The sequence below is a fragment of the Sciurus carolinensis genome, chromosome 4, assembly GCF_902686445.1.
Source record: "Sciurus carolinensis chromosome 4, mSciCar1.2, whole genome shotgun sequence".
Classification (NCBI taxonomy): Eukaryota; Metazoa; Chordata; class Mammalia; order Rodentia; family Sciuridae; genus Sciurus; species Sciurus carolinensis.
In genome coordinates this window covers 9,792,538-9,813,957 of record NC_062216.1, presented here as the reverse complement: position 1 = coordinate 9,813,957, position 21,420 = coordinate 9,792,538, and the positions used below count along the sequence as shown (strand labels likewise).

The 21,420-nt window shown below is 34.8% G+C and overlaps 1 protein-coding gene across 4 annotated transcripts in view; it reads left to right on the top strand.

Annotated features, from left to right (window-relative positions):
- Positions 1 to 18,755, top strand: part of Fzd3 (frizzled class receptor 3) — a 77,174-nt gene extending 58,419 nt beyond the window's left edge. For all 4 annotated transcript variants that reach the window (XM_047551200.1, XM_047551201.1, XM_047551202.1 and 1 more), the window contains 3 exons: positions 2,226 to 2,374; positions 4,390 to 4,623; positions 11,705 to 18,755. In XM_047551200.1, the coding sequence (XP_047407156.1) occupies positions 2,226 to 2,374; positions 4,390 to 4,623; positions 11,705 to 11,918 (597 nt within the window). In that variant the 3' untranslated portion in view covers positions 11,919 to 18,755. The remainder of the gene's footprint in view (positions 1 to 2,225; positions 2,375 to 4,389; positions 4,624 to 11,704) is intronic.
- The last annotated feature ends 2,665 nt before the right edge of the window (positions 18,756 to 21,420 follow it).

Genomic DNA, 21,420 nt, shown 5'->3' with positions numbered 1-21,420 from the left:
TCTCAGCACCACATATAAATAAATAAATAAATGTCTATTGACAACTAAAAAAATAAATTAAAAAAAGATACAATTTGAATACTAAACAGGATAAATAAAAGTCAAATACAAAGAGAAACATTCAGTGCAACTATAAAACAAAAACATAGAAGAGAAACTTAAAGGCTACCAGAGAGAAAAAAATAAATTTCCAGAAGCGTATGAATTAGACTCTTTCTAACAACAGGAGCTTTAAAATGAACTTTAAAATGCTGAGTTGATAACTTCACTCCATTAAACCACCATTCAAGATTAGGGGGGAAAATATTAATGGCAAAATATATTTTCAGATAAAGACTTTAAAATTATCTCTGACATACCCTATTTGAAAGGGCATCTAGGGCATCTTTTTAGGAAGAAGAAAAGGGAACCCAAAGATAGGAGTGAGTATACTTTTGGGCAAAGTTAATTAGCAACTCTGAAATACCTGGAAAATAATAAGGATGATAAGTAACTACAGATAGGAGCACTGTCCTATGAAGAAAAAAAGATGGAGAAGCTGAATAATTTTTAACTATTTTTTCCCTAATAAAACTACATACTAATATATTAGATGTATTGAATACCTACTATGTTCTAGGCACTGTTCCAGACTCTGGGAGTAAAAGAGTTTTAGTGGGGATAAAATACAGACTGCTTTTAAAAAGGCACAACTAACTCAAACAGATTTAAAGAAATATATTGGTAAATGGTGGGGGCAGTCCTTGAAAACATGTAAAAACAAGGAAGAAAAAAAGCTGTGACAATATTAATGTTAAAAATGTAGTTTAAGGTAAACAGCAGTAAAGAAGTAAAGTGAGGGGCTGGGGTTGTGGCTCAGTGGTAGAGCACTTGCCGTGTATGTGTGTGTGTGTGGCACTGGGTTCGATTCTCAGCACTGCATACAAATAAATGTATAAAATAAAGGACCATCAACAACTAAAAAAAATTTTAAAAAGAAGTAAAGTGAGAAGTTGGAGCAATCTGGAACTTACACCTATCATGGAATTGAAAGTGAAAATTAACAGGAATAATAGAACCAACAAGTTCACAGTCTCATGAGGGATTTCAGCATATTTCTACTAAAACTGGAAGGAACTGGGGGTGTAGCTCTTTGGTAGAGCCCTTGTCTAGCATGCACTGGGCCATGGATTTGATTCCCAGCACTGCAAAAAAAATAAAACTGATAGGCAAACAGTTAGAAAATTCATCAATAATATAAAAGATTTGAACAAGACAACTAACAAATTTGATCTACTACATATAGAAAAATTTTTATCCAACGTAGAGATTCTGCAATAATTTAGAGCACAAAAGAAATACTTTAAAAAATTTTGTCCTAAATGACAAAAAGTCTCCAAAATTTAGGGAAACATACATAACATACTCTCTGACCACAGTAATTAAACAGAACAAGCAATAGAATGAAACAGTTAAAAAACCTCATCCAACTAGAAACTAGAACATGTACTTCTAATAACTCAATATGTTAAAGAGGAAGTTTGAAAACAGCCTGCACGTAAGTACACATAAGTAGGGAGAAGGAAGGGTATATTAAAGATATGAACAGAATTAATAAATAAGGGGGTTTGATACTTTACTAATTACAAAATAGGCCAAGAAAAAGTAGGTATTATTGGAACCTATTTTTGTTCATGGTTTATTTTCTAAGTTAGCAAAGTCTGTCTTTTTCTTTTTTCATTTTTGTGGTACTGGGGATTGAACTCGGGGGCATTCTACCACTGAGCTACATCCCCAACCCTTTTTTATTTTGAGACAGGATCTCACAATAAACAGAGCTCCTGAGGCTGGCCTCAAACTTGGGATCTTCCTCAGCCTCTGAGTAGCTGAGATTGCAGGCATGTGCCACCACTCCAGGCAGCAAACTTGTTCTTTAGCAGATATTTAATGTCAACCAATAAGAAAAACATAGGTCTCGTAGTGACGATACTATGGAGTGGTTTATGGGGATTAAATGTGAAGCTCTGGTGAAAAAAAAGATGTAGGGATCAATACATAGAATGTAAGTTTATTGTCAGATTTTCAAGGGTATATTTTCCATAAAACAAAAAAATTACCTACAGAAACTTAAATGAAAATATCAAATTTGTAGAATTGTTTTATTGTTGCTTATTTTAAAATGTCTATGACCTTTAAAGAAAAGTTTGTTCTGCATATTTGAGGTGTTTTCTCTCCCTTTATTTTAGGTTACTCAGATGAGCCGTCCAGACCTGATTCTCTTCCTGATGAAATACCTGATGGCTCTCATAGTTGGTATTCCCTCTATTTTTTGGGTTGGAAGCAAAAAGACATGCTTCGAATGGGCCAGTTTTTTTCATGGTCGTAGGAAAAAAGAGTAAGTTAATAAATTCTCAGTGTTCATAAACCTCACGTTTATGTAAATTTTTTGTCTTGCTTATCTTAAAGCAGTTTATATTTGGAGAAGTATTCAAACAAGATTGTAACTTTGTCAGCAGCCACCAGTTATGATTGGCACATTAGCATGTCTTAACTAAAAACCATTATTGGTTTGTTTTTTTTTTTCCATTATTGGTTTTTTAAGAATGTTTTTTTTTTAGTTGTCAATGGACCTTCAGTTTATTTATTTATTTATATGTGGTGCCAAGAATCTAACCCAGTGCCTCACACATGCTGGGCAAGCACACTACCACTGAGCTACAACTCTAGCCCCTAAAAACTGATTTTGAGAAGATAGCCAATTATAACCATGCCAGAGATCTATTTCTATACCAATTCAGAATATCTGAAGGAAGGCTAATCTTTATGAAAACAAATCCAAATTATAATTTTCTTAAAATTGAAATCAAATTAATTATTTTCTATACATTTTTTTACTTGACACTCTTTATATTCCTGAGAGGATTGGAATATATCATCTCTGTTTTACAGATGAGAAAACTAAGACACAGAGAGGTTAAGTGCCTAGCCAAAGTCACACAGGTATGTAATGTTAAGAGATAAATTGAGGGACTGGGGTATGGCTCAGCGGTAGAGAACTTGCCTAGCATATTCCATAACTAGGTACAATATCCAGTAATGCAAACCAAAAAAAAAAAAAAAAGGATAAATTGAACTTCCACTTGCAATTGTCCATTGTTCCTCTAAGTATACAGAAGGTGATATGGAGAGATGGACTGATATTACATTCTAATTTAGCACGTTAAAGTTTATAACCTCAATTTATTTCTTTTGTCTAATTGCAATCTGAAACTATTGAAACAGTTAATTTTGAGTGGTGGCAGTAGATAGTCTTATGTTCCTCATCTATTTGTACTTTTTTACAGTTTTGTGTTTTGTTTTTTTTTTTATAAATTAAGAATACTATTAAGAGGATCAAAGGAAAATGTATATAAAAATACTCAACAAATATTAGTCTCCTATCAGCTTTTCTACCCTGTAACTAAAAACAAAAAAGCAAAAACAACAATCCTTTGGTAGTTGGAGAACATAGAAAATACTTTCTCAAGTACTTACTCAATATATGATCCAGTCTTTACATGTTGAGTTTTGTTTTTTTAATGAAATTGCTTATCTAATTTTAACTTTAATTCATTATCATAGGGAGTCATTTCTTTCATAAACCAAGACCAGCCTTTAGAACTATTTAATTAGCTCTTTTAATTGAATTATTGCTTTGTTTCTCATCATAAACATCTACTTTTAATTCTTTCATAGCATTTGAAAACCTTTGCTCATGACAATAATTCATCCCCATAGTTTTTCCCTTAAGCTTTTAATTTGTCTGAGACTAAATTGTATGTTTGCTAAAATTAACTTCTCATATTATTTTTTCCTAATTTTGACTACCCATGTTTACTATAGCACTAGAAAACTGCTTCTTCCACAAAATCAACTTGTAGCCTCAAAACATATCTATTTAATAATGAGACCTCTCCCAACTTCCATAAATCATGCAAGAAAACAGTTTTTCTATTTTATAATTATTTCTTTGTAATATTTTGGTGTCTTGACAATCATAAATTTCTTTAGCTAAAAGAGACCTTTTAGCAATGATGAAATTGTACAACTTTATTTTATAAATGAGGAAAATGAAGGAAAGAAGGGTTAGTGGCTTACATAAGAACACATATTTATTGATAGAGTTGGAACTAAAATCCTGATTTCCTTTTTCTAGTACAGTTCTCTTTCCATCATACCACTTCAGGGAACAGATTGACATGGATTTTTGTTTTATCTTCTCTCAGTCAACAAGGTTACCTTAAATGAAGCCTAAAGACCTAATTTGGAGAGCAGTTAATTTCAAGATAACATCAGTATTTCATTGTGGTATTGTTTCTTGGTCCACAAAGATGCCAGTCTGAATCTTAATTTTACTATTATATTGTCTAGGATAGTGAATGAGAGCAGGCAGGTGCTCCAGGAACCTGACTTTGCTCAGTCGCTCCTGAGGGACCCGAACACACCCATCATAAGAAAATCAAGGGGCACTTCCACTCAAGGAACATCCACACATGCTTCCTCAACCCAGCTGGCTATGGTGGATGATCAAAGAAGCAAAGCAGGGAGTGTCCACAGCAAAGTAAGCAGCTACCACGGCAGCCTCCACAGATCACGCGATGGCAGGTAGGTGTGCTCGTAGCTCAGTTTGTTCCCTATGTTGATTTAGGGGTCCTACAGCTTAAAAAAGAAGAGTGGCCAATTCTGAAACAGAAGTTGAACATTATTAAAACTTTTTGAAATTTACTAGGTAGAGTTGTTCCAGATTATGGTCAAACATGAAGCCAACCAAAGGACTTTAGAATTTAGACCTGATACAGTTAAGCAATATGAAATCTTTCTAGACCATTGAGCAGGAAGAAGACAAGGTGAAAGTGGTAGGTTAGTAAGATAAATTTAGCAAACAATTATGGAATACACTACTGTGGCACTGTGCTAAGGCTCCAGATATGCAGAAATGGCTTAAGCATGGTCTTTGTTCTTATTAAGTTCCTAGTCTATTTAGAAAAATAATGTAGTCAGTGGTGTGGTTAATAACTTGGGTCTGGACTGATAAGCCTCAGTTTCCTCATCTATAAAAGAGAAATAGTATTAATAACTGTCTCTTAAGTAATGTTGTAAAAGTTAAATGAGCTAACATACCTAATTACTTAGAACAATCAGTAGGGGTCTGGTATCTGTCTCTATTATTATTATAAATGAACAATTAAAGTAAAATATAAGTACAATAGTAGAATCCAGGGGTTGACAAACTTTTTCCATAAAGAGCCAGATAAAAATATTTCAGACTTTATGAGTCACACAGTATCTGTCTATTCAAGTCTGCTGTCGTAGCATGAAAGTAGCCATGGACAACATGTAGTGAAATGGGGGTGACCATATTCCAATAAAACCTTATCTACAAAATCTGGAGGGGGTCATATCTGGCCATTAGGTCAAAGTTTGTCAGCCCCTGTTTACTAGGTATAGTAGAAACATAGAGGAGGGAAGATAATTCTGGTATAAGAGAAGTCTGGGATAGGAGTCCTTTGTGTTTCTCATTTGCTAGCAAGGCAATAAAACTTCTTTTTCCTTTTTCTCAAAAAAGAAAAAAAAAAAGAGAGAGAAGTCTGACTGTGGGTTTCTTATTAAATTTGAGACACTAGAATTGAAAACCGCTTACGGGAGAGTAGTGGCAGTGGGAAGAGAAGAAAATTTTTGTTGACCTCAAAGATATGTAGAAAGAAGAAATGATAGGCTTTGGTGATAGATTAATATTAGCAGCTAGAAACAGAAAATGTATCGAAGATTTTTTTCCTTTTTTGAAGATTTCTTGTTTGGGCAAGTGAAAGAGTGAAAATTCTGAAACCTAAGTCAGGAGCATTCTCTGTTCACGTCACAGCATCTCTATCTCCAACTGTTTTATATCCTGTTGATCCCAGGCTAGCCTTCTCTTAGTTTTCTCCCTGTCCTCCCACTGTAGAATGTGACCCTATGACTCTCCTTTTTGACCTTTTAGTTTTCCTTTCAACTTTCTTTCTTTTGACTTCTAATTTGATCAGCTACCCCATGTTTTATTTATTTATTTATTTATTTATTTATTTATTTATATTTTAGTTGTAGATGGACCTGATATCTTTATTATTTTTTTATGTGTTGCTGAGAATTGAACCCTGTGCCCCACACATGCTGGGCAAGTGCTCTACCACTGAGCCACAACCCCAGCCCTACCCTGTGCTTTAAAAAGCAGCAGTCTTTCTTCACCTCTGATATATCTTCTGTGTTGGAGGGGTGGGGGCACGTGCATACATGTGCTACTGGGGAAGGAACCTAGGGACTTGCACCTGCTAGGAAAGTGCTCTACCACTGAACTACATCCCTTTTTATTTTATTTTGAGTCAAAGATCTTGCTAAGTTGCCCAGGCTGTCCTATGATCCTTCTGCCTCAACCTCCTGAGTAGCAGGAGATTACAGGCATACACCACTGTGCCAGCTATATATCTTCTCCTTTACCTATTTCTATGTCTTTGCCTTGCCACATTTCCAAAGTGAATATTTTGAATATTTCCTTTCCATCTGTTGTCCTTCATTCCTTATAATGCTAATCTTTTTCTCCTCCTTACCTACCTGCACTGTACCCTCTACTGTTACCAATGACTTCTTAACCACATTCAAAGATTCCCTTCTGTTTTCTGACTTCTTTCCTTCCACTTAGCACTCCTATATAAGAAGCATTCTTCTAAGTGCTGGGGACACAAAGATGGAAGACAGAAACTAAATAATCAATTACAGTACACTTTAATAGGTATAATAAAAATATGTACAGGGTGCTTTGGAATCCCAGAGAAGAAAACCATTTGCCTCATCATGGAAAATCTGAGACAGCTTCCCAAGATGTGGCACTTCTGCTTCAAATAGAATTTTAAGGAGGCAATTGGGAATGAAAGACAAGAAAAAAGCATGTGCAGAGGCAAGGAGGAAGGCAGGCGGTTAGGTGCCAGGGCACAGGATGCTTGTTCGGCAATTACAGGAACTGAAACCGTGCTGAGGAGTTAAGATTTTCCCTAACAGCAGTGAAAAACTATTATAGGACTGTGAGCGTTGGGGGTGATAAAAATTGAACTTGAGTTTTAGAAAAACATTTGGCAACAGCATAAGAAAGAAGGGGATTATAAGTACAACTGGTTAGGAAGTTTCTGTAGTAATTCAGGGATCCAAATTTAAGATACTAATCAGGAGTCAGAAACTTTTAGCTATGTTTTATCAATTACCACCTTCAACATTGACTTTGACATTACTGACCTCTTCCTTTTCAATGAACAATGAATGATTATTTATGGTACAATTCCTGTACATGTGGCATTCTATGTATAAGGATATATAAAAGAAAAATAAGTGTGATTTCCACATTCTAGGATTGTAGAGTCCTATAGAAAAGGTAGGACATACACGAATGAACCAATTACATAAAAGCTTAGGCCAGGAAATAGTTTAAACAGTGAGTGCTAGAGATGATAGATGTTTTTAGAACTTCAGGAAAGAGGAAGGTTAGAGTGGTCCATGAAAATATAGTAGAGGAGATAAATAGGGTGAATAAATTATAAAAGATAAGTTCATATTGAGCTATAGTAGAGGAAATAAATAGGGTGACTAAATGGTAAAAGATAAGGTCATATTGAGCAGAGAATTTCTAAGGGCATTTAAAGATAGGAGATTTCAACCACTGGTTGTCTGAGTGGAACTGGAGCTTCAATAAGAAAGTTTATAATCATCAGTATAAAGTAGTTGGTAATTAAAATTGTGAGATGGAATGCCTTGAATCACAAGGGAAAAAAATATAAGACCCGGGGCTGGGGAGATAGCTCAGTTGGTAGAGTGCTTGCCTTGTAAGCACAAGGCCCTGGGTTCGATCCCCAGCACCAAAAAAAAAAAAAGACCCTAGTAAATACAGTATTTAATAAAGGGAGAAGAATAGCAGGCTTATGATTCAGAGAAAGTGCTCACAGACCTACAAGAAAATCTGTGAATGTGTATATCATAAAAACCAGAGGATCCAGCATGATTTCCTGCCTCTCTGCTTAATCAAAATCTTACAATCCTTTCAGGCCTGTGTAATTCCAATTTCCATGGCAGTTAATTTACTGCTTTTTATAATTCTTTTGGTTATGATCTATTTTTGGTACCATTTCCTTCCTCAGCTAAGTTTGCAACTTCTGGAGAATGAGACAAGGTGACATATGTCTCTGTATTCCTTTTCAGTATATAGCACTGTGCTAGGTATATGTATAGTAGGAGATGAGCAAATCTATCAAAAAATAAAGACTTTAGAAAATATATGCCTTTCCCAGAAATTCAGGGCCAGAGGTACAATGGCAGCCTATTGAAGGCATTCTATAGAGGCTCATGGACTCATGCTGTAGGACCTGTGCCAGATTGAGAGGTCCCAGGACTACGTTGAACCTGAAAATCTAAACAAGCCTTTTATAATTCCAAAAGTCGTATGATTGAGATTTCTTTCTGTTTCCTTGAAACTTTGCATGCCAATGCTATCCCTTCAGCCATCCTCTCACCATCTCCTGATTTCTTGGCTTTGGGACACAAACATCTAACACTCACCCTAGTGCAGACTACTTAATGAATAATTATTGATCTCTGTACTGTGTACACCTACATATACATGTTAACTTCAAAGGATAAGTAACTGGTAGTTAGATGAGAGGATGTGTAGAACAGAAGTGGATGAGTAGGTGGGTGGAGGTTTGGCAATGAGTGATTAGGTTGGTAAGTAGGTGACCTGAAAGCTGGGGAGTGAATAATGAAGTACTAGTGAAACTATAGTTAATTCAATTATGATGATTAATGGTAGCAAATAGCATAGAGAATCAAAAAGAATAAATCATTTTCAAGTGTTTTTGTTTTTTTTTTTAACTTTGGAATGCACCATATTATCTTCTTAACAACAGCAGCAAAAAATAACCATCCTAGTTGTTTTGCCTAAGCTTATATTAAAATTATTGCATATTTGTAGTATGTATTAGGACATATAGTCATATTGATTTGAATGACCTTGAAAAGATAAATTTGCCAATTCCTACACATAATTGAGGTTAAACACTATGATATTTATTTTCTATATAATTAGTTCCTAATTATCCATGGAAAGGGTGTTCATATTTGAGAATTTTTTGTGGATAGTCATAGATATCACTTTAGACATAATTATACAACAGAGTAATTTTTTTCTACAAAAAAAATGCTTTCTTCAAGTTTTATTTCTAACTCAAAGGTTTAGATTTTATTTTAAAAATACCCAATTCATATTTAAATGATGATTTATTTTTTTATTAAGTTCTGTCATTACTAAAACACTGCATAGTTTGTTTTTGTCATTAACCATATTTATTTGAAACAAATAACCATCGAGAGGTAAAAGATCTCCAAATCAACTGGCAAATTACATTTGGAAACTTGGGAAAATCTTGCTTAGTTTTAGGACAATAACCATTATACAAAATAAAAATTATTAAAGTAGAATAACAAGCCCATTGTGAAATATTTTTATCTGCAAATATTGTCAGTTTTACCAAAACATGTAGTACAAATTTAAATCTGTTTAGATCCTAAATGTGAAATACTTCTAATAAATAAGAATTAAATATTCTTTTATCCATTAACATGAGAAATCATTTAAATATGCATCTTTTCTTTCCTAAATTTTCCTTTTTCTTACTCAAACTGGAAACAAAGATATGCTTTTTTAAAAAATATAAATATTTTTTAGATGTTGATGGACCTTTTATTTTATTCATTTATTTGTGTGTGGTGCTGAGAATCAAACCCAGTGCCTCACATGCTAAGCAAGTGCTATACCACTGAGCTACAACCCCAGCCCACAAGATAGGCTTTTTAAAAATTATTTTCAGAGCTGGGGATATAGCTCAGTTGGTAGAGTGCTTGCCTCGCACTGGTTCAATCCCCAGTACCAAAAAAAAAAAAAAAGAAAAAAATTATTTTCAAAGGAGTTCTTAATTTTCAAACTCGGTAATCTAATGAGAATGTTCTTTGATAGGCACTTCTATAAAAACCTGAGGACCCCCAGGCAAGGTGGTACACTCCTGACTTGGGAGGCTGAGGCAGGAAGGTCACAAGTTCAAAGCCAGCCTCAGCAATTTAGGGAAACCTAAGCAGACCTTAGCGAGATCCTATCTCAAAGTAAAATAATAATTAAAAGGACTGATGGGGCTGGGGATATAGCTCAGTTGGTAGAGTGCCCGCCTCACATGCACAAGGCCCAGGGTTCAATCCCCAGCACCACAAAAAAAAAAAAGGGGGGTGGGGGGAGGTGGCTGATGACTACTTAAAAAAGAAGACGACGACTGGGGATGCAGCTCAGTGGAAAATCACGTGCCTAGCAGGTACAAGGCCCTGGGTTCAATGTCAGTACAATAACAACAAAAGTATTCATTAAAGTTACAAATTATGCTGTTTTCTTTGAGTTTTATATTATCCTGAATTAAATATCTTTTACAAAAGAGTATATGTATGAGCATATGAACAAAAAACAGTTTTTAAATAATATTTCTTGAGGCACTAGGTATTAAAAGATAAATAAAATATGGTCCTTACCCTGAAAGAGCTTATTATTATGCCAGAGAGATTGATAATAAGCTAGTAAGCTCTATAAGCTAAGAAATTTTAAAAATTTTAATTGATTTTCATGACCTTGACTGGCCTAGAGCTAATAATTTCTCCTTCCTCATGGCAGAGAATTTTTTAGTACTCTTGCCTCTGACGGGGCTCAGTGAGTCAGGATTGCAACAAAAGGAAGTTTAAGAGCACCACTGCTGCCTTTCAAGATAAGAACGGTGATGGAGGAGGCTGCCGCTGCTGAGCCACATAGCCCAGTGACTTGCTTGGAGCCAGTCTCGGGCCAGGGATAGAGAGAGTTTGCTGTCATAAGAATATAGGTTACACAGTGTTAGACTACAAAGATGTAGTTTCTATGAAAGAGATTTTTCGCAGTCTCAAGCTCTAATGAAAGTAATTAATATCATTTACAGGTGGTTAATCATCTTTTAACTGGGTTATTTGCTTGCCAATTCATTCACTTATTTTTTTAGGTTACACTAATTTCTTCTCTGATTTCACATGTTCCTTCTTCAGAGACTAGTCTTTTAATAGAATTTAAGTTTGCACTACCACCATTACAACTAGTCTTCTAGACTCCAGGGGCACTGCCATGTATTTTGTATTGTTCTTCCTCTCCCTGGACCCAACAGATTGCCTAAAACTTACTTGAAATGAGAAAAGTGCCCATACTTGGCATAGCTCCATACCAGTCAGCCTCCCTCAACCCTAGCTTAATCCTTTTGCAGGGAATAAGACCTTAATTTTGATCCCAAATGAATTAGCTCGCCATTTTTGTCTTTTGTTAGCTATGTCAGATAATTCTGTAGCATTTAAGAAATTAATCAAAAGTTGGGTACTGCTTTTCCTTGTTGGTTTCCTAATCATATCATTTACTGAGGCATTTTCATGGAAGTTCTTAGTGTTATAATTTCTTTTTTTTTTTTTTTTTTTTTTTTTTTTTTGAGGTGCTGGGAATTTGAACCCAAGGCCTTGTGCTTGCAAGGCAAGCATTCTACCAACTGAGCTATATCCCCAGCCCTAGTGTTATAATTTCTACTGTGTTCTGTTGCCCACTTCAAAACCTGCTCTTCTGCATCAGGTACACTCCCTGCAGTTACCGAGGAGTGGAGGAGAGACTACCTCATGGCAGCACGTCACGGCTGACGGATCACTCCAGGCACAGTAGTTCCCACCGGCTTAACGAACAGTCCCGGCATAGCAGCATCAGAGACCTCAGCAACAACCCTATGACTCACATCACACATGGCACCAGCATGAATCGGGTTATCGAAGAGGATGGAACCAGTGCTTAGTTTGTCTTGTCTAAGGTGGAAACTTGTGCTGTTTAAAAAGCAATTTTATTCTTTGCCTTTGCATGACTGATTGCTATAGCTATTATCCTGCTTTCAGTCAGGTGCAGATTGTGTCCATTGGGAAGGTGAATTTTTGCTTTTTATATTGCATCAAACTTGCCATCAAGGCATCCAAAATACTAAAAGTTATATTGTCACAAATATAAGTCTTTCTAGGTTGTGAAGAGATACTTATTTGTCTGGTAAACGTTTTTATAAGCCCACTTATTTTATATTTAGGAAAATTCCAAGTGTGTGGTGACTGCTTTGTAGTGAACTTTCATATAATATGAACTAGTTGTGAGATAACATTCTGGTAGCTCTGTTAATAAAACAAAGTTTCAGAATTAAAGAAATTTTCTATGCAAGGTTTATTTCTCAGATGAATAGTAGGACTTTGTAGTTTTATTTCCACTAAGTAAAAAAAGAAGTTTTTAAAGTGTAGGACAATTTGATAAATCAGCAAGGGTATTTTAGCTAATAGAATATAAGTGCAACAGAAGAATGTGATTAGTCTGTGGAGACTCTCTCAAAATTCTATCAAAATAATCCAGATATAATCAGGATTTGGATAAACAACAGAATAAACACAGAGATGGGCATTTTTCCCTATAATTGTGTTGCTTTTATTACTTTTGTAAATATTACTTTTATTGGCTGCATTTTTATAATATCCATATGCATGATGGAAAATTTTTAATTTGTAGCCATCTTTTCCCAGTAATACTGTTGAGTCATAGAACTTCATGTTCAGATCTGCTGTATGGAGGCATGTAGTAAGCATCACACGTTATAAGGATCTTTTTTATTTTTGTGGTAACCATAAAATGGCAAAATGTTTTCTCTGTATTCATTGTTGTATTTTACTGTGGTGAGATGTGACCTTGCCAAACCCACCGTACCTTGGTATCTAGGCCCTCCCTACAGTGAGCTGATTGTCTACAATGCATTGTTCAATAGGCAGTTGACTACATCTTTTGCCCCACATCCCTATTTTCAATTTCTAGACCATTCTCGTTTCAGCTGAAATATATAAAATCTATATCCAAAGTGATGATTAATTTGGATATTTGAAAATCATTGTAGCTAAATGAAACATGATTAGTCTTGCTATGAATATCTTTTAATCTTAAAAATATCAAGTCAAACATGTTTGGCATTTTATCTTGGATGTTTAATTTACAATATGAACTGTGAATTTTATTAGGTATGAAATTGATCAGAAGGGGAAAAAAATTCTGGAAAATGCCAAATGTGTTCCGTAGAAAACACACGTGATCCTCAACCTGACTGCAGATACGAATCACTTGGGGAACTTCTGATACACGCTCTCTCCAACATCATTCTCTCATTTAGATGAGAATTGCTAGCTTTTTAAAAGAAGCTTTCTGGGTGATTCTAATTTGTAGCCAGGTTTGAGTCCCATGATTTGAAACTCATCTGCCCCTAATAGAGATGTGATGGCATTGTATTATATATCATGTGAAGATCTAGCTGGATTCAATAATATGGTTTTACATCATTATCTAACAGACTTGTTTCCTACTTTATTGTGCATTATGAAATGCAGAATTCTTGGCTCCACTCCTAGAGATTCCAATAAGTTGAAGATAACTGGGCTTTAAAATCTGTATTAATAAAAATACCACAGATGATTCTTATGCAAATAATTTGGGATCACATTTAGAAAATATTCTAGACTCTGGAGAGGCCTGACTCTGCCATATTGCTAGTTTTTGACCTTTAATGATTCAACCTCTCTGAATGTGGGTCCCCTTATTTGAAAATAAAGATGAAAGATTAATACCTATTTTACCTACCTCACAAAGTTGTCAAATTAAGATCAGTGAAAACAATCTTAGGGAAGCTCTTTGAGAACTGTAAAGCATACGAAATATAAGGGATTAAGATTAGAGGGCTTACGAGATTTGTTTGAGGACTACTGTAGTGCTTTTCTTGACATGTATTTAATTCCTGTGTATGTTCGTTCCTCTCCCCCTTTAAAACAAATGGTACCAAGAGAATGTTGAAAAAGAAGAGTCAGTTTGAAAATCATAATTTGTATATCATGTTTCTTTCATAGCACATATATCTTAATGTGATTATTCTTTATAAGAAGTATTTGAACATTTGTCCCAATCTTTTTTTCCTCTGTCCTCTTTGTCTTTCTCCTTTAAACTAGAGTTAGTGCTCGAACAAGCAAGGTCTGAATTCCCTCGCAACTGATAATTAGGTTTTTTTTTTTTGTTTTTTTTTTTGCGGTGCTGGGGATTGAACTCAGGGCCTTGTGCTTGCAAGGCAAGCACTCTACCAACTGAGCTATATCCCCAACCCCCACAACTGATAATTAGTAAACCCTTCCTCTGAAGAGCCCAAGTTATAACTCACCTATAAATAAATCAATAATTCATAAAGCTTTAAGAATTTCTCCTGAGAACAGCATGAGAGAACCAAAACAAGCACTCACAAATAAAAATGAGTTAAAATAGAAGGTACAGTTTGAGCTCAAAGATGTTGTCATCTATCACCATCTGCATGATATCATCAACTGCCAAAATGTTAATTAGTTTTCTTGTATAAGTGGGCCAAGTATAGACAGTTAAGTGAACATTGCTATGAAAATCTTAACTTTGTGTTTCCAGATCTTTTTTGAATTTATGTGTCTTCTCTGTTAAACTAATTGTTACTATGTATGTGAATGCTGTTTTACCTTCCAGTTACTTTCAGTAAATATCTTAATTTTGCCCCACAAAGTTTACATATGTAATATTGTTAGTCCATTGCCTTAAGTAACCAGATTTAGTTTGGGCCATATCATTTAACAAACTAGTGCTCCAAGTTAAGAATGTTTTCTTTTTGTAGAAACCAATGAAGAACTATAGCAAAAACAGCAATTTCAAGTCACGACTTGCTTAAACCAACTTGAACAAGTGTGGACAGTCTTCTTACCATATGTTTAATTTTTATTTGTGTCATGATTGGCATATGCTAGTGTTTAATGTTTTGTTTGTTCAGTTGACAATTGAGAAAATAGTTCTTTCTAAAATGTTCATATATTACCAAAAGGTTTTTTGAAAAGTAATTTCAATAATATTGTTTTATTTAATAATTAGGTAAGAGATTCAGGACAGTATTAAGATCCAGAAATAATTCGTTTCAAACAAAAATTGATTAGTAACAACTAGCACAGGGCTAAGCATATAGTAAGTCTCTCCATATTTAAATTAATGAAGAACAACTCATGTCACACAATTTGCTTTTTTTTTAATTTGGTACTAGAATTTGAACCCAGGGACACTTCACCACCAAGCCACATGCCCCGCCCCTGTTTCTGTATTTTATTAGAGACAGGATCTCTCTGAGTTGCTCAGGACCTCACTAAATGCTGAGGCTGGCTCTGAACTGGGATCCTCCTGAATTGCTGGGTTTACAGGTATACCACGCCTTTGTGCCCAGCTCACAATTTGCTTTTTACCTTAGTAGTGAGTCTCATGTCAAATAAATTTGAAAGATTCAGATTTAAACTAAGTAAAGTGAAGAATTACATAACTTACACCAAATAAGCTTATTTCTCCTAGAATAACAGTTCATGTTACTATTTTAATTAAAGGAATATTATATACAAATGTGCCAGCCCTTTTAATTAATTTTTAAAAATGAATAGTGATTCTCAGAAATAAGTAATTAGGGCTGGGGTTGTGGCTCAGTGCTGGAGCACTTGCCTAGCACTTGTGAGGCTCATGCTGAGTTAAATTTCTGTGTGCCAGTTGAGTGAATGAATATTCAAGCAAACCTTTTTTTCCTGCTGCTGCTTAGAGCAGATCTATAAAAATTCTAAGAATCTCTTCAAATTAGAAAAATGTTCTGCATTTTAACCTACCTTGTTCTTTTTTTATGATAATAGCTGAAAATAACTGAAATTGTACCCATCTTAGTTTAAGCTATGTCTCCATGAAATCAAAGGAAGTACTTAAAACTTTTTTTGGAAAAATATAATGGGTCATTGCCTGGGCTTAGAAGATATTACTATACCAACATTTCAGTATTTTATAGTGCTTTTTAACATGCCAAAGGTACATTTACATATTCTCATATTTGGTTGATTTACATGATTTAGTGTAATGAAAATTCCACAGGCTTGAAATTCAAAGACCCATAATTATGTCAACTGGACTGGTCATTTAACTTCTCTTAGTCTAATTTCTTTAGTATAAAAAGAAAATAGTGAAATTTTTGGTCCCAGCCTACTTCAGTGGACATTGTGAAGATCAAATGAAATAACGTGTTGGGCTGTGGGGTAGCTCAGCGGGAGAGCATTTGCCTCACGGATGCAAGGGCCTTGGCTCCATCCCCAGTGCTGGGAAACAGAGAGGGCGTGTATAAACTGCTGTACTGATACTGGTTTTGTTAGAATTTGGGGGTTGTAGAAAGCACCAATAATAGTCTTCAGTAGCATTTGTTTTTATCGGTGACAACAAAATAGATAATTAGACCAGTGTTCATTCGATATACCCATTCAACACTCCAGTTAACATCTAAAATGAAGGTTCTTTTTCAAGAGTAACTATTCATTTTAATTGTTTTGCCTGTTTCAGATATGTTACACCAAACTGTGCACTCAGATTTTATATGATTGGATGTCTAAGTCACTTCCAACAGAAATTGGGGGTCTCCATTCTGTTCTTCCTTTTATATGGAACTGTATAAGCACATTAGTTTGGCTTGGCTGAAATTTATAAGAAAAATATAAAGAGGAATGTAGGCCCTGTAATCATTTTTCTTTGAAGACTTTTATGTATCTGATTCTTTCTGATGAAAATGAGTTTTGAAAAGGTGATTGCCATAATTCGTTGATTTTTTATGGTGGCAAAACTTCAAATTTTAAGTTATAATGTGAGAACTATTTGTATATATGTACATGAATTTTTTAAAAACTGTAAAGCAAGACTTTCTTCTCCATTCACACACACACAAAGGATGGCATTTTTATAGGCCCTAGATTTACAAAGGAATTTGTGATTCTCTTAAGCTTCTTTTATGCCTTTTTATGACCAATCAAAATAAGGAAAAGTTTTTACATTTAATTCAGTTGTGCTTCCTAGTATCTATATACTTTTATACATTATTCTTACATAATTTTGATATATGAAATATTTGTACTGTTTAATTCTCTTTTTTTAGTTATGTGAGTTTTGGTAAAGGCATAGGAAGATTAAACATCCTTCACTTTACTTCTATTATTGGTCTCCTAGGTTTTTTCTAACTTAATTTGAATTCTATATTTTTTAGTAATCACATTGATATAGGATTATATTGTTCTGTCAGCATCCAGGTCTTCTAGGAAAGAAGTCTATACAGAACCAGCCACCTTGGTAGACATTCCTGTTTGGTTAAATTATAAAGATTTAATATAGATTAATCAGCATATTTCTTACTGTGGTCTCTAACTAGAAAGTAAAGTTTTACTAATATTTTAGTCGAACCCCAAACCAATCCAACATTGCTTCCCATAAGGCAGAGTAACTCCATCTCATGCATTGAAGGGTAGTTTCCTTCCAAGCACTCTTTTAATAATCACCTGTCTCAGGAAATCAGTAGTGTCCCTCATGGACATTTTTGTTGGCATGATAGTTTGTTCATATTTTATTGGCCCCGTACCAGTTTTCCCCGATGGAAAAACAAATTTTTTACCTTATAATAATACAAAACTTAAAAGATTCCATGTTCCATTGTTCTGCTAGTCTCCTTTAACTAGTAAAGTTGGTGTCTTTAAGATATGTTATATTTGCTGAAGTAGGGGGAAGTACTTTACTACTATTGAAGGCTTAAGGTTTTTGTTATGTAAATCACCTTTTTGTATATACCAACTTGCATTTATTTCTTTGTATTGTGCTTATTGACTTTTCCCTAAAATCTTAGAGCTTAGCAGTTTCTGTTTTCTAAATTGAGGAGCTTTCCCTAATGATTAGTAAAAATGCATTGTTATTTTTAAAATATCCCAGGGTCTTGAGTCAAGTACCCTGATACCTAGTCTTACCCCCCTTATAATCTTATAACTTTGGACAAAGCATTTTTCCTGCTTGGGCCTCGATGTCCTCATCTATAAATGAAGGAATTAGACGAGGTCACATCTCAGATTCCCCTGAGCTCTAATTTGATTCTCCCTTGGCCCTTTTATAACCATGACTCCAGGCTCAATTTTATTCTTGTTATTCCCAAGAATTTAAACTTATTAGATCAACTTTTTCTATTAATGCACTTAAACTTAAATCAACAGGATTCAAATATGTTATTAACTTTGTTTTCCATCATGATTTCAAGTCATTTTAAGAGAAAAATTATATTACAGATAACAAAAATAAAAGTTTTACATACTAGACATGGCCTCCTTTAATGGGAAAAGTCTTCTTAAGGACCAACATAAACACCTTGATACACAGGGGAAAAATGACATAAAATTTGTGATATTTGTTCTCTTGAATATGGATACAGCTAGTTGGCCAAAACTTTACACAGAATGAGCTCAGTGGAGCTGGGTGTAGTTCAGTGGCAGAGCACTTGCTTAGCATGCAGAACACCCTGGGTTCAGTTCCCAGCACATACACACAAATGTATTGAAGATAAAGTTAATGAACAAATCAATTATAATACTGCTCCATTTGATTAAAAAACTTAAGTTTTTGCCAGGTGTGGTGGTGCACATCTGTTATCCCAGCAACTCCGGAGGCTGAGGCAGGAGGATTACAAATTCAAAGCCAGACTCAGCAACTTAGTGAAACCTCCTCTCAAAATAAAAAATTAAGGGGCTAGAGTTGTGGCTCAGTGGCAGAGCGCTTGCCTGGCATGTGCCAAGGCCCTGGGTTCAATACCCAGTATCACATATAAATAAAAGATCAAGTTAAATATATATATATATATATATATATATATATATATATATATATATATGTGTGTATATATAAAATAAAAAGCTGGGGATGTGACTCACTGGTAAAGTGCCCCTGAGTTCAACCCCAGTACTGAAATAAATAAATACCTATTGTATTAAAATAACTACAAAATCTAAAATTATACAGGAGTTGATTGAGAGTTTTCTGTTAAATAATTAAACTGCAGTACTAGATTTGTTGCATAAATATTGCTGCCAGACAGATCACCATGGGCAAGTGAATGCCCTGGTTTAAAATATTGTTAGAAATAAAAATGATTATTATTTTTCGTTTTTTCTGGCTGTACAGAAAATGTTCCTGTAGAGGCATCTTAATTGTCATTTAATAAAATAGAGAGGTTCCAGTAGTTCCATCTTTTCAGTGGGCTACTCTTATGGATAAATGTTCTCTGAGAACCAGGCCATGGAGGTTCCTGTTTCGTTTAAAGATCACTGTCTTGGCCCTCATTGTCTTCATTAGCTCAGATCAGTGTTTTGAACACTTGGTCCGATGATTCACAGGAAGTCCGGTCTCTGAGAACAATGGTGGAAAGTTGATGTAGGAAGGCGTACCAGTTTCTGGTATGATTTCTTTAGACTATACTTGATTCCTTGCCTCAGGTCATTTCTCTGAATCATACAACTCTCCCAGCCCAGAAATTAAATTAGATGCCTAGACTTTCTCACTCAGATGCCTGTACAGACAAGAGGAACGTTGCAGTCAAGGATGGACGGCCATATGACAGTGGTCGCCGGGGACTGAGCACCTAGTGATGTGCGTGTGCACCCCACGATGTGCACTCAGCAGTGAAATCCCCTAACAGCTCATTTCTCAAAATCCATCCCATCACTAAGCAGCACATGCCTGTTTTATGTTATTTTGACTAACTCAAAACAACAAATTTCAGTTTTTTTGTTCTGCAAGTCACATTTGTTGAAATTGAATCTGAGGTCCAATTTCATTGAACATTTTGGGGGTTGTAATAATGGGACAGTCTGTGAGATACATCAAGTAAGCCTTGAGTGATTTATATTTATCCATCTGCCATTTTCATATTTATCTAGCTACTCCTGCCATCCTTGGTTTTGAAAAAGAAATTGACACATTTCTTAGTTCTGCCTCTGAACTAATCTTGTCAACAGAGACAGTTGACAGTTGATATGAAATAATTCTTTATTCCTGAGACAAGATCAGTACTGTAGTGCTCTACATTGAGCAGAAGTGAATACATGTTTGAAAATAATGTATTTTCTCTATTTGTGAACTTAAAAATTTAAAAATCCACTAGGCATGGTGGTGCATGCTTATAGTCCTAGCCCCTCAGGAGACAGGCAAGAGAATTGCTAGTTTGATACCAGCCTGGACAACTTAAATCCTGTCTTAAAATATAAAAACTAAAAAATGGACTACGGACAAAGTACCATGGTAGAGCACTTGCCTAGCATGTTCGAGCCTCCAGGTTCATTTCCCAGTACTGAAAAAAATCATAAGAAGGACTCTCCAGTGTGAAGATATTTGTCTCGAAGTTCTTCTATTTGTACCTTAATGTGAGTTATCAGACTAAATTGGAATTCCTTTTCATTCCTCTTTATAAAACATCTAACACTTCTAAAGAATTATTCTGCCTTAACATTTCTTTAACACCAACTTTAGATAACTTTTCTGCTTTTATTTTCAATTGCCAATTTTTTTTTTCTTTTCTCACTGAAGTTTATACACATGAAGGAGTGACTTATACAGTTTAGACGTTTACTCTGGCACACTAGAGATAACTGTTACCATCCCTTCCCCAGCCTCCAACAAAAAGTTCATCTGACAATTCATGCTGTCAAACTGGCTTGTTTTATTTGAAAGAGCTGTGGAAACTGTTCTTTAAAATTAAAATTTTTAAATTAAGAAAATATTTTCTATGTTTTAATGTAGTCCTGAATTTAGGATTATTTATATAAATGTGCCTATAATTAATTGTGATTATTGTTTCACTTCCTATAAATACACAATACCCAAAGCTCACATTTAATTAATCTGAGCTGGGTTTGGTTTGGGCTTATTTTTGTTTATTAGGGTGTTTTTTTTTTTTAACATTCTATATTCTTGAATATGTTACAGTATCACTGTCCTCTCAGCAGGCAGCTCTCCTGTAGATCAGCTGTTCTCACTGGAAATCAGGCTGAAGGAGGGTCTTGCTGCATGGTTATAGTTGGAGAATATAATTCTGAACTGTAAGAAATTGCTGGTTTTTGGCTGGGATTGTAGCTCAGTGGTAGCTTGCCTAGCATGCTTGAGGCTCTGGGCTCAATTCTCAGCATCACATATAAATAAAATAAAGGTCCACTGACAACTAAAAACAAAAGAAATGACCATTTGTTAGCAATTTTGTAATATATGTTCAAGAAACAACCAAACAAAAGATCTTCTAGAACACATATATTGACTTCTTATCCTTTTAGAGGTTTTATGAAGCAGATGCTGCAGAAAATCTTCCCAAGAAAATTCTGCCTTGTTGCTAAATTCCCTAGGATTTAAAGATATTT